The following is a 14,256-nucleotide window of genomic DNA, read 5'->3' on the forward strand; positions in this document are numbered from 1 at the left end:
TATGTCAGGCTGTTGCTTGACTAGTCTGTGGAACAGTTCTCCCAACTTTAGCACAAGCCTCCAGATGTTAGTAAGGAGGACTTTGCAGGGTCAACAGGGTTGGGTTTGCCGTTTTCTTTTCCAGTGTCTAGGTCGATGCCGGGTGGTCCGTCTGGTTTCATTCTTTATTGACTTCGTAGCGGTTAGATACAACTGCATGGCTTGCTAGGCTATTTCAGAGGACATGTAAGAGTCAACCACATTGCAGTGGGTCTGGAGTCACATGTAGGCCAGACCAGGTAAGGACAGCAGATTTCCTTCCCTAACGGACATTAGTGAACCCTCTGCTGTTATTCATTTGTAGGCCAGATGCCAATGAACTATTGGTAGTATAATAATTGTCACAGTCTACAACGTACAGGAGGCACTGAGAAGTAAAAATCAATCAGTCTAATGGGCTGACATTTTAATTACGTGCTACCAATGGACAAAGTTCCCGGGTAGTGGCATACTCTGATAATTAGAGATTGAAGCTACTTTATTTTGGGTTTGACATTTACCAGGTCATCCCAGCCACTGACCTTGGCTAATCCAGTAAGTTTACTTTGGGGTTACATAAGAACATAAGAAATAGGAGCAGGAGTAGGCCATTCAGCTCCTCAAGGCTATCCCGCCATTCGATAAGATCATGGCTGATCTACCCCCGACCTCAACTCCTCTTTCGTGCCAGTTCCTCACAGCCCTCAACTCCTTGATATTTCAAAAATCTATCTACCTCCTCTTTAAATACATTCAGTGATCTAGCCTCCATAACTCTCTGGGGTAGAGAATTCCAGGCATTCACTACCCTCTGAGAGAAGAAATTCCTTCGCATCTCAGTTTTAAATGAGTGTCCCATTATTCTGTTGACATCAGCTGTTTGAGACCTGACTGTTACAGCCAGTTGTCCCAGCACCCGACTAAGCCCTAAATAAAAGCAGCTTGAGGCAGGAGTTACACACTACTCAGTGCAAACACAACCCAGCGTGGAAGGCCTTCTGTAAGGGATCTCACATCATAGGATTTTAGTACACTTGATAGTTCCCCCACGTTACACTGCTCTATTTTTCCCTGGGCACAAACAGTGAGGTTGGATCTATCCTATGTCACCAGGACAACCACCATGAGAAGTGCCCCCACCCCAGGAACCATTAATGCAAAACAAGTGGCTCCATCGAAATGAAAATACATGCATAAATTAAATGGTGATATTGTTCTCATTATCGATGACAGTGCACTTTGAGCAAACCAGTGGACACAGGTTACCCGGACACACTGATCTGCGGCAATTATTGCACTGCAAGTTTCCGTAAATTCCAGGTTGAATATTTAGGGGGTTTCTTTCTATAACTTGCTGTTGTCATATTATACATGGTAATGAATAAACTCTCAACCTTGCTGATTGAAAAAAAAATTGAAGGTGAATCGGCAGGTGTTACTCCTTCCTGAGTGATCAGCACAAATTCTCGAGATTTTTAATGGCCTGGAAATTGGATGAAGTATCTGAGTAATGGTTTGGCTGGGGAATTGAAATGACCTTGAATGAGCTGGTGTCAGAGGATTGATTACTGGGGCTTGTTATAAAACTGCTCTCAGGCACCTGGCTGTAGTTAGTAGCCCAGCTTTGTCCAAAATGATTTCGGTCGGGAGTTTAGCGATACTTTTGGTGATTGGTGTGGTGGGAAAGAATCAAACAGGTTTTTGGGTTTTTAAAAATATATATATGGTCTATAGCCCAGAATTGGTGCTTCAGCTTTAATTTTCTCTCTTTCAGTTCTTCAGCATGGGGTTATCCATTCCTGCAGTAATTCGACCCTGACTGTTCATGTATCGATGGATTTCTTCAATAGCCTTGATGTCTCAGCTTTCCGGCTGGGAAACTGTCCTCCTTCAAGCTACAACTCTCTCCGAGTTCTCACTTTCCAGTATGGATTGGAGGACTGTCGAGCTGGTAGACTGGTGCGTGTGAGACTCTGGGACCCATTTACATTGTTGTCCTAATATGTTGCCCTGATTTCTATCGTATTTCTCTCTCAGGTGACCGATAAAGAGAGAGTTTACTGGAACTACCTGAAGTATGAAGCCCCTGGGATGGAGCAGCCACAGCTCAACACCCGCTTAGAATGTCGCTATACAGTGTAAGGCTAACTCAGCATGGGGCATTCTGAATTAACACTAAACCTTCATGTCGTTATTAACACCAGCACTTGCTCTCTCGGCCATCACCGCTTTGTAGTTTACATAGTTTTGTGGATGTTGAAGTATTATTGGCTGTTTAAGTCCAACTCTCGCCGGGGTGGACTGGGAGCAAAAAAAATCCAGAAAATTGGGACCAGTTTTAATCTCTGCATTTGGTCAGTTACTTGCTTCATGACATTATCTAGACCCACATTGGCTAAAAGTCCCAAGTTAAAATGGTCTAAATTAAGTCTAAACACAGGAAACGAACTCTACTATAAACATCAGTTGATGCTCTTGTGTTTTTTTTTTTCTCCAGGGATAAAGTACCTGTACCCTCGACAGCATTTCCGGTAATTGGTTTGCTGACTGGAGATGGTAACTTGCTCTTTTCCATGAAAATAATGACTGGTAAGATTAAGAGAAATGCTAACTATCATGTACTTTCTCCATATTCACAAAGCAAGTAGTGAACGTTTATTTCCTATTCCTCTTTTCTCTTACATTTATGCAGAAGTTAGTTTGCTATTGCATATTAATAGCTAAATGATGGCTTAATTTTGATTATTGTTTGAATGGCAGGTGCCCAGTGAGGTGTTATACATAACAATCAAACTGATGTCTATTCCAAATTATCCCTTCCCGAGTAGTTAGCCACCCTTCAATATTGCTCTATGATGTTGCTCAAACCAAGCCCAGGAGAAAAATCATATCACATTTTTAAGACTATTGCTTCAATCTAAATCAAATTGGATATGTTTTCCAATCAGTGGGTCCAAAGCCCAAATGAGTATTAACAGGGTGGGAGGGAGATGTCTGGTGACCTGTCCAATCAGAGTTGATCTCTGCTATAGTTACATTGTAACTTCTTCTCCTTCTTCTTTGGCCTCCTTGTCTCTCGAGACAATGGGTAAGCGCCTAGAGGTGGTCAGTGCTGTCAGTCGCTGTGAGGCAACTATGGAGTGACCTCTCCATGGCGCATGCCTGGGCGAATGTCTGGAGGTTGAGAGTTGCCCAAGCGTCAAAACCCCCCTCTCGGCCTTTCTGGTGGGGTCCAAAGGAGTGCAGAGCATGACGTTTGGCACCGGTATGGCTGCAGGAACTGCCGGAAACATGCCAAAGGTGACACATGACCGCCTACGGGCATTGTAACTACTGGTACAGTAATGTGTTTACAATTAGCAGCATCAGTTGCACTGAACTACTTGTATCTGCAGCTTTTGTGCTTTGAGAAAGCTGTACATGGCAATATAATTTTGAGCTTTTTTTTCCCTATATGAAGATCTCAATACCTAATGCTTTGCACAATTATTTTAATGCATGGTTTATAATGAGCCCAAACAGTTCTTACTGAAGGAATTTCAGTCTGGTCTGATTCAGACCATTTGTGTTGCAAATCAATTACTTTAGTAATGGTTGACTCTACCTTCCAGTAGACACAATTTAAATGTTTTCCAGTGCCTGCTTCTCCCACACCATTGACCCCAACTCATGCTGCATTAGTATCCTTAGCCCTGATGACATTCCTGAATAGATATGTGAATTTAATTTCCTTGATTCACTGACTTCATTCTGCACTAGTGGAAAGACTTTTATCTTGACAGTAAAAGCTGACTTGACTTCAAAGCAAGTATTTAATCAAATATACCATGCTAACTAGTTCTTCTACTGAAGGTCAGACTTATTTAGTCTGTGGTCTTTTGCTTTAGCAACAGAACTGAATTCACACTTAACTATATGAATTAATGTATGTAACATCCTGCTGTAGATGACTGGACTGCTGAGAGGCCAAATTCTGTCTTCTTCCTGGGAGCTTCCATTAACCTGGAAGCATCTGTCATTGCCACATTCCATCAGGAACTCCGCCTCTATATGGAAGAATGTATCGCTACCCCAACCAGCTCACTGGCCAAATCTCCAGAGAATTATACCATCATCAACAACTATGGGTATGAGACTGAAGTGATATTTAGAAACTGGTACATGGTGGTGGTATTTAGAAACCAATACATAGAGGTGAATTGAACTTTTTTCCTGTTCCTATAGATGTCTTATTGATGGAAAAACTGGAAATTCCAAGTACTTGCCCAGAAGTGATGGGTCACTCCTTCAATTTGTTGTGCAGGCATTTAAATTCCTCCATCTGGAAGATGCTGATGTAAGTATGGGAAGATTGCATTATTTAATACAGCTATTTAATCTAATGCTGAGTTGCTATTCTAATGAAACACATCTAACACAAATTTTTGATTCCAGTGCAAGTGCAGTAATTCTCCTCCAGGTCCTTGGGAGTATTCACAATTGCTATTACTATCCTTTTTTTTTTTTTAAGATGAGAATATTGCTTCACTATTAAATAGGTTGGGAGTGTTCAGCCCCTCATTTGTTCAGTAGTTCCTTCATTTAAATGTGATCTGTGACCTAACTCCATATAGTTCTTGAAAGATCAGAATCTTTTCAAGATTTGTGATGCCTATTTGCTTCTGATGTAGCTTCAATTTTTTTGCTGGTCCAAATGGGCTGACTTGTTGGAAGCCTGTCTGTTTTTGTTACTCTTGTACCAAAAAGTACAATTATACAAGCTACCTTGATTTTTAAACTGCATTTAATTACTTTTTAATCGCTACAGTAAAATTGAGCAATATCTCTACAAATTTCCAATGTGGTCTGTTGAACTATTTCTTGAAGGCACACAAATAAAAATATCACTGGCTCCAAGTCAGTTACCAGACTGATCCAATAAGCAATCAACAATTTGGTTGTAGATATTCAGCCTTCAAGATGAGTTGTAGTTGGAGTCATACTGCATTTAATGTACTATATTTATCTTTTTTTTAGATTTATATACACTGTAAAGCTCTAATATGGGACCCGAATCTGGATGCCAGTCAGTTAAACAAAGCCTGTTCATTTGACCAGCAAACTGAAAGGTGGGTAGCAAAAGTTTCTTTAGCTGTACTTTTTAAGTAGGATTTTATTTGCTAACCTGGTCTTTCTAGACCGATTTAAGGAAGATCATATTGTGGTTGAGTGCCTTCCGAAAGTACTAGATAGAGTAAAATGTATTAACTTCTCATTTACTTTTTTCCTCCAACCTCCCTGCCACCAAGTACTTAAACTTGATCATTCTACCTTGTCTGAGATTGCACCAGCTTAGTTGAATCAAATATTCACTTGACATGCAGTTAATTGTTGCTCTAGCGAATGAAGGAAACTCTTGAACTTCAAGACTCTACTAGACTTGCCTAAAAGCATCACTCAATCATTCTCTATACTTCTAAAACCAAATTTCCATATTTCTTAACTATCTTGTGTATTTCCCTCTAATGTAATGTTTGCTACTTGTAAAATTCTGTTTTTAGTTGGCAGCTCTTGGATGCCCCATTGCAAAGTTCCCTGTGTGACTGCTGCAACACCATCTGCCAGCCTACCCAATCTCGCCATAAACGAGCTGAAGGTACAATTCTATTAAATAGTTGAATGGATGTATACTAAAACTTTGAGCTAATCCTTTTTTCTAATTTCTTAGAATTGAAAACTAGTATTAGTCACATAATTAAAGTTGGACCATTGAGAGTGCACAGTGTTCAATCTGGATCCAAAACTTCAGTCAAGATTCCAGGAGGTAAATTTTTTTTGAAGTAATGACTGGACTACTGTAGTAATTTCTCAATTATTGCCTTTCAAGGCAGATGTTAGCTGTAAAACATCCAAGCAGGGACAGTTTTTTTTTCTTTAAACTAACAGGACTTGAGTTAACTGAGAATGAATTAACAATGAGATTGGCTAAATTTGACTTCTGCAGCAAGTCTCTTTGATCAGGTATTGACTGCTTTGCAGTTGAATTGTTGGATCCTATAATTTATCTCTGAAGAATCTCAGTGCCTCAGCACTATTTAACTACAACCCCGATTTCAATTTTCCCAATGTCTATTACTGAGTTTTTTTAGAATTGTAAATTGTGGTAATTTATTGTCTAATAGCTTTCCTCTTCACAGGAAAGCAAATAATGCTTCTGGCTACCCCACTGCTGGCTTGCTTTCTGGGGGTCCTGTTCCTATTCCTGTACAAATGGAAGATCCAGCATGTATACTAGCTGGTGAAGAGAATCATTTTTTGGAGGTGCTGGATTACTGAAGCAAGCTATATCTGACCAGATGCTAATGTACTTCAAGATTTAATTCTTCAAATAAAGCTACATTTTGCAGATTTGTGCATGGTCTCAAATATTTAAGAAATAATATAGCATGATTTGTCTTGGTGGGTCCTTTAGATATGCCAGATCACCTTTTTTTTTAATATAATCTTGGATGCAGCTATCTGTTTACAGCAATGCAAGTAGGCACTTGAGGCTTTTTAGTTGCTACCTGCTTGTGAGGGCAAATATTACTACATATCCAATTTAGAATCTTTACTTGAATTCAAATACTAGAAGTGTTAATCAAGATGTGCTTGAAATTGGATTCATTTCTTTTTGAGTACTATGGGATGTTTGTGCAGGAGACCTGTAGTGAACTAGGATTACTAAAGTTTGGATCTTACTTGGGACCTGCTTCAAGTGCTTAATTTGGCTCTAGCCCTTTTTGGTCATTTCTAATTTTGGAGGATAGAACATTTTATTTTCAAACTACGTTCTATAGGAAAATGGCAGCTGCAGCTTGGGGCAGGCATTTTATGCTAGTCTACAATCGGCATTGTGTATCTTCTGATTCTGATACACTTGTGACATTCTGTACTAAGCATAATCTTTCCCCACCCACAATGTGGAATCCTCTCAACTGGATACCAAAAATCACATCTTAGTGATTTTTATGTGACACCAGATGAATATTTAACTTTATTTGTACAGTAAATCATGGCCACTTTCATTGGAATAGTCTTCCAGTCTGCACTGGAGCTCTGACCCAGCCTTTCTAAATCATCCTTACTGATTCTATTTTCAGAACTAATTTCAAGGAGTGGATGAGAACTTGAAGAGGCTCATTTGATTTACAAGAGATCCTGCCATCCACAAGCTTTAAAGTGTGTTTTTGATCATCCAGCTAGGTAGGACTACTCTTGCCTGGTTCTGTTCTTCTCCCTCTAATCATATCCAGAATATCACTTGCAATAATTTTTCCTCCTGCTCTTCCATCATTTTACCTCTGGTTTCCAGCCCCTCCTCCTCTCTCCCCAAAACCAGGATCTATCTGTAGACTTTTATTTCTCATCTACATGCTCCTTCTTAGTGACCACATCCAAAAGTGCAGCACTAGTGTCAGCATACATGCTGACAGCAACCAATTCTACCTCACCACCACCTCTCAACTCCTACTAATTGCTAAATTATCAGCCTGCTTATCTGACATCAGTAGTAGATAAGAAATTTCCTCCAATTAAATACCAAAGACTGAAGCTATTGTTTCTAGTCCATGCTCCAAACTCTGTTCCCAGGTTGCTGACTCCATCCCTCACCTTGGCACCAGTCTTGGAATTTAACCAATCTATTCACAACATTGCTGTCACAATTGGAAGCTCAGCTTGGGTTCAAATCATATTTGTGCCTCACTACAACTGCCTATTTCCAATTCCATAACTTCACTTTGCCTCTGTCTCTGCTCATCTGCTGAAACCTTCATTCATGCCTTTGTTGCTTCTAGCCCTGACAATTCCAATGTCTTGCTGGCTGGTCAATATTCTACTCCTCATAACCTTGGTGTCATCCAAAACTCTGCCTGTGTCTTAACTCTCACCGAATTCCATTTCCCGATCACTCCTGTGCTTGCTGACACGTTGACTCCTGGTTGAGTGGCATTTTGATTTTAAAATTTTTAAACTTGTTTCCAAATCTCATGGCCTTGCACCCCCTCAATTTGTTACTTCCCCCAGCCCAGAACACTTGCATCTGCATTCCTCTAATTCTGGCCTCTTGAGCATCCCTAATTTTAATCGCTCCACCATTGGCAGCTGTGCCTTCAGTTGCCTAGGCCCTAAGCTCTGAAATTCTCTCCTGTTACAACCAGATGAGGAAGGGATCTCTGGTACCCCTTTCACCCCTTCTCTGGATTGACTGCAACATGCTTTATACTTGTTTAACCCAGTGACTGAACTTACCACCTCCATGAGTGTTTACTCCTGTTTCTCTAATATAATTGGTTCATTTGCAATCAGACAGGTTTTCTTGAGTTGAAACAAGAAAGATGCATATTTATTAACTTCATCACTCTAAACTGATTAAAATACAGTTCAGTAGTCTAAGCTCTTAGTTGAAATAGTGGTCCTAAAGTCCTCGTTGGGCCACGTGCATGGTTGCAGTCTTGGTTGTAATGGTCTGTAGACTTGGCTGTATCAGCTGCAGCTGAGGCTTTTCTGGATCTTTACGAGAGAGAGCTGTTCCTTGATTGCTTTCAGTTACTGTCCTGCTTTGAGTCGCAACTCATGATCTCCTGGAGTTGATATGACTACCTCTGTTTTAATGTGAATCTTGAATTTTCTCAAGTTCAAGGCTCTCCCCTCAGGCCGTCCTGACTTACTTGGGGTGGGGGGTTGGCTTTTTCAAAGTCCATGTGTGTTGATGACTCTTGACCACATTGATGAGGCTATCTCAGGTAATTGAATGTGAGAGCACCCTGTTTTGGTTCGGCTGAGTCAATCATGTTTGTCTCCAGTCTAATCCTTTTGTTTCAAATGCAAATGTTCGTGGCCATCTTGGCTGCTAGCTGTTCTTTCTGAAACATTACTTGTAACAATTTCCAGAAAGTCTCAGGCAATGTTCTAATTGATTAAATTAATGTTTCTTGTTTGGCATCTGGGGTTTTCATAACACTTCCTATACCTCTCTGCCTCTGTCTTGCTTTCCTCCTTTTAAGACTCCTTAAAACCTACCTATTTGACCAAGTGTTTTGGTCATCTGATGGAATGTGGCTTGATGTAATTTCTTTTTATAATGCTCCTGTGAAGCACCTTGGGTCATTTTATTACATTCAAGGTGCTATATAAATTGTTATCGAATTTAAATGCAATTCTTCAGAGTCACAGGAGTGGGTATGCAGATTTGTTTCAAGTTCAAAATTGGGCGTTCTGAATTTTGTCTTTAAGCAGTTGGCCAGGGCAAGGCAAAAGATTCACCATATGCAAGATATAGGAGCCAAGCAAGACTATCCTCATTGAGTGGAGTAAGGAATGCAAAATAAATTTTAATGTATATTCAGTTACTCATTGATCTTAATGATGAGTCTGTCTGACCTCTTGTGAGCCTCAATCTTGTATCTCTCTTCACCCATGATGCAAAAAAGACGATGGCCACTGTAAAGATATGCTTCATATTTACTATCAGATTTCCTGTGATATTGCTGAGGAGTAGTCCAGGACATTGAGTGTGACTTCTAATATTCACTGTTCTAGATATGATTGTCTATATTGCTGTAATACAGGCAATTTACCCCTCAATCAACACAAGGCTAAAATATAGCTTGCTGATGCTGAAAGACACACTGCCAATATCTAATATTCATTCACCATTTGACACATCCTGGTTAGAAATGTTGATTTAGCTGCACTTATTGACCCAAGTGAAAGCAAGTGGTAGCTACAAGCTACTGAAATTATTCGAGCAACTTTTTTTTATTTAGTGGAAGATGCTGGTTTCAGATTGCTAGGTTATAGAGTCCGAGATACAGCACCAAAACAGGCCCTTCGGCCCACTGAGTCTGTGCTGACCATCAACCACCCATTTATACTAATCCTACATTAACCCCATTTTCCCTCTCATCCCCACCTTCCCTCAATTCTCCTACCACCTACCAACACTAGAGGCAATTTTTTTAATGATATTTGATCGTGAATGAAGATGAATTTTATTAGCTTCGCACTTTGTCAGTGATATATTGTAGCCAAGGAGTATCATTAAATTATCAGCCAATTATGATTTTTTAAAATTATTTGTATAGCATTTTCCTAAAGGTGTCCATTGGAGTTAGTCGTACAGCATAGAAACAGACCCTTCGGCCCACCGCGTCCATGCCCACCATAATGCCTATCTATACTAATCCCACCTGCCTGCATTAATTCCATATCCCTCTATGTCTTGCTCATTCAAGTACCTGTTCAGATGCTTCAAATGTTGCTACTGTTCCTGCCTCCATCACCACCTCCTGGCAGCTCATTCCAGATACCCACTATTCTTTGTGTGAAAAACTAAACCCTTTGATCCCTTTGTACACTTCCTGCAGATGTAGTTGTCATAAGAACCCATGTAGAGAACCAGAAGGTTTCAATGGCCAGACAGGCAGCAGAAATTGCTAATGATTATGAGCTTGTGTATAAGCCCAAACCCTTTGTCTGTCATCCCCACAAAATTGAGAAGGATAGAAGGTGGGAGAGTGAAAGGAAGGCAAGTAGCCGGGGACAAGAAGGGAGAACTGGGAACACCCCGGATTCTCCTCTTCAGGCCAGAAAGGAAGGTGCTGAGGGTAGAAGTGAGGTCAGCAAGCCTAAATATTGCCATCGTCACAAGTTGGGACATCTTCAAGCAGAATGCTAGAAGTTGCAGGGTAAACCCATGGGACTTATTGGAGTGCACAAAGTCAATGCAGTGAAAGGGGCCCTGACCGAGAGTACAGCAGATCAGGTTGTATCTCTGACTGCAGCAGTAAGACCAAGTACAAAAACCAGTCAGTGTAGGTGTTGTGACTAAGATACCTGAGAGTTATAGGGAATTCTTGAAAGGAAAGGTAACTCCTTATCCTCAAGTAAACCTATAGTCATACTTACGGTTACTGGAGCTACCCAAACTCTTTTGCTGGGGAAAGGAATAACATTTCCACCAAAGAGCGCACTGAACGCTAAAGTTTGAGTGAATGGTATTGATGGGGAGTATATACCCGTACCTTTCCATCAGGTGCACCTAGAGTGTGACCTAATGTTCGGAACGGTAACTGTAGGAGTTTTCCATAGCTTGCCAGTAGATGGAGTTGACCTATTCCTGGGTAATGATTTGGCCATAGCAAAAGTAGTAGCTTCGATAGTAGTTAGAGAAAAACCAAGTCAAGTTAAAGAGAGAACAGTTCCAGGAATTTTACCTCGTGTACTAACCCGAACAATGGGTAAATGAGTTCCATTGTAAAATTGGCACCACAGCCAGCTAGCTGAATATTTGAAACTTTCTTTGGGGCTTTAGATAATCCAAATGTAATATTTACTAAATCTACTCTAATCACAGCTCAGCAAGCTGATCCAGAGTTAAATAAAGTGGCACAATCAGATCTAACAGAATCTGAGGCAAAAGGAGTTCCAGAAATATTGAAAACGGGGTTCTGATGAGGAAGTGGAGAACTCCTCACGGACCTGCAGATGAAGACTGGGCGGTTGTTCATCAAATAGTGATAACGCCAAAGTATTGCCAGGAACTATTAAGTTTCACGCATGGGATTCCTCTAGCAGGACATATGGGGATCCAGAAGACCAAAGCACATATAAGTCAACATTATTATTGGCCACAACAAAAACAAGAAATGCTGGATTCACTCAGCAGGTCTGGCAGCATCTGTGGAAAGAGAAGCAGAGTTAACGTTTCGGGTCAGTGACCCTTCTTCTCTTTCCACAGATGCTGCCAGACCTGCTGAGTGAATCCAGCATTTCTTGTTTTTGTTTCAGATTTCCAGCATCCGCAGTATTTTGCTTTTATTATTATTGGCCAGGTCTTTCCAAGGATTTAGATTAGATTAGAGATACAGCACTGAAACAGGCCCTTCGGCCCACCGAGTCTGTGCCGACCATCAACCACCCATTTATACTAATCCTGCACTAATCCCATATTCCTACCACATCCTCACCTGTCCCTACATTCCCTACCACCTACCTATACTAGTGACAATTTATAATGGCCAATTTACCTATCAACCTGCAAGTCTTTTGGCTTGTGGGAGGAAACCGGAGCACCCGGAGAAAACCCACGCAGACACAGGGAGAACTTGCAAACTCCACACAGGCAGTACCCGGAATCGAACCCGGGTCCCTGGAGCTGTGAGGCTGCGGTGCTAACCACTGCGCCACTGTGCCGCCCTGTGGTGCAGTTTTCTAAAACGTGTCATACATGCCTGATTGTGGGAAAACCACAATCTGCCATAAAATCGGCACCTCTCATTCCCATACTAGTTATTGGGAAACCATTTAGTAGGGTATTGGTAGACTGTGTAGGACCCTTACCGAAAACAAAAGCAGGACACCAATATACTCACTATCATGGATATGGCTATTCAGTTCCCAGAGGCCATTCTCTTGAGAACAATTTCTGCTAGGGGAGTGGTAGAGAAGTTAACCCAGTTCTTCTCTGGATATGGATTACTGATTGAGATTCAGTTGGATCAAGGTTCCAATTTCAAGTCTAAAATTTTTCAGGAAGTTATGGGTAACTTAGGTATAACACAGTTAAAGTCTTCAGATACCACCCACAGACACAGGGAGCTTTAGAAAGGTATCATCAGACCCTCAAAACGATGATCAGGGCATTCTTTTCTTTCTTTTTGGGCCTCCTTATCTCAAGAGACAATGGATAAGCACCTGGAGGTGGTCAGTGGTTTGTGAAGCAGCGCCTGGAGTGGCTATAAAGGCCAATTCTAGAGTGACAGGCTCTTCCACAAGTGCTGCAGAGAAATTTGTTTGTCGGGGCTGTTGCACAGTTGGCTCTCCCCTTGCGCCTCTGTCTTTTTTCCTGCCAACTACTAAGTCTCTTCGACTCGCCACATTTTAGCCCTGTCTTTATGGTTGCCCGCCAGCTCTGGCGAATGCTGGCAACTGACTCCCACGACTTGTGATCAACGTCACAGGATTTCATGTCGCGTACAAGCGACCATGAAAAAAATGGGCAGGCAAGCTAAGACCCGAGCGTTTCGGCCAGGGGATGAAGTATTGGTATTAATGTCTTTACAGGGTGAACCATTAAAAGCATGGTTCAGTGGTCCATATAAAGTGGTCAAGAGAATTGTTGAAGTAAGTTATTTGAATGACACCCCATATCGCCGGAAAAAGAATCGGCTGTGTCATATCAATATGTTAAAACAATATTATCACCGGGAGGAGGAAAAGCAAGCACAGGTATGTTGAGTAGTAGGGACAATGAAGGATGAAAGGGATAGTGAGGATGAGGCAGAAGGAGGCCTAGACAATTGTCAAAAAGTCAAGTTTGCTGCCGAAGGAGAGAATTTCAAGGAAGAACAGAAGACCACAACCCAGCTCATTTTCTCACAATTCCCTAAAAGACTCTGTTAAGTTCAGTGCGTCAATTTGTTTTGTTGCCTGTATTTCAAGAAGGTCTGCTAAATTACTTTTCAACGCCGCCTGAAAGCTAATTCTGGAAGATTCTAAAGATCTTGCCTGCGTGTGCTCAGAGGTTGGACTGTGTGCCAGTCTGGTGCAGTGTGTCTCATCTGCTATTTATTTTTTCAGGGGTGGGCAAGTGATCTGCCTGAATGCTTTATTTTTGTATGTAACAGAGCTCTGATCTAAAAATCCTTTTTTATTTTTTCGGTTAACCGGTATATATATGTTTGTGTGTGTCTGTGAAGGGACTAAGGTAATAAGGGATTTTAAAAATTTGATCTGTGTGATATTGTTTTACTTCATTACTAGTTAAGACTTGTTTTATAATAAACTGTTAATTTTATTGTTCAGTAAAGAAACCTAGTTACTGTGTTCTATTCTGAGGAAAATATTGTATCTGGTTGACTGTGTCAGTAGGTGGGAAAATCTAAAGAATATGTTGTGACCTGTGGGGAAGTGAGACTGAGTTAACAGTGCACTCCTCGCACCCCAGTCGTAACAAGTGATTATATTGTTTTGTGAATTAGGTCAATTTCATAATAGGGAAATCCTTATATTTGAACAGGAATTCATGTAAGCTGGTATACCTATCTGCGTATCCTTAGTGTGAAAACAACATTTTCTCAATTAAACAGCACACACCCAGTCATTCTCTCTCATATCCCCAAAAGATCAAACTTTAGCCACTAATGTGTTGAACAACTAACTATATTGTGCATCCAACTGCTTGATACCCACTTTACGTGCTTCCTTACTTATGCT

At 41.0% G+C, this 14,256-nt stretch overlaps 1 protein-coding gene across 4 annotated transcripts in view; it reads left to right on the forward strand.

The window, feature by feature from the left end:
- Nucleotides 1–6,390, forward strand: part of gal3st1a (galactose-3-O-sulfotransferase 1a) — a 73,923-nt gene extending 67,533 nt beyond the window's left edge. For 2 of the 4 annotated variants that reach the window (XM_068054927.1, XM_068054926.1), the window contains 9 exons: nucleotides 1,793–1,977; nucleotides 2,056–2,156; nucleotides 2,516–2,607; nucleotides 3,965–4,145; nucleotides 4,243–4,354; nucleotides 5,035–5,126; nucleotides 5,559–5,653; nucleotides 5,726–5,821; nucleotides 6,195–6,390. In XM_068054927.1, the coding sequence (XP_067911028.1) occupies nucleotides 1,852–1,977; nucleotides 2,056–2,156; nucleotides 2,516–2,607; nucleotides 3,965–4,145; nucleotides 4,243–4,354; nucleotides 5,035–5,126; nucleotides 5,559–5,653; nucleotides 5,726–5,821; nucleotides 6,195–6,292 (993 nt within the window). In that variant the 5' untranslated portion in view covers nucleotides 1,793–1,851 and the 3' untranslated portion in view covers nucleotides 6,293–6,390. Of the gene's footprint in view, nucleotides 1–1,643; nucleotides 1,716–1,792; nucleotides 1,978–2,055; nucleotides 2,157–2,515; nucleotides 2,608–3,964; nucleotides 4,146–4,242; nucleotides 4,355–5,034; nucleotides 5,127–5,558; nucleotides 5,654–5,725; nucleotides 5,822–6,194 lie in introns of those variants that run through there. The other 2 variants (XM_068054925.1, XM_068054928.1) reach the window with 2 other exon arrangements.
- The last annotated feature ends 7,866 nt before the right edge of the window (nucleotides 6,391–14,256 follow it).

This window comes from Heterodontus francisci, chromosome 23 (genome assembly GCF_036365525.1).
Source record: "Heterodontus francisci isolate sHetFra1 chromosome 23, sHetFra1.hap1, whole genome shotgun sequence".
Taxonomy (NCBI): Eukaryota; Metazoa; Chordata; class Chondrichthyes; order Heterodontiformes; family Heterodontidae; genus Heterodontus; species Heterodontus francisci.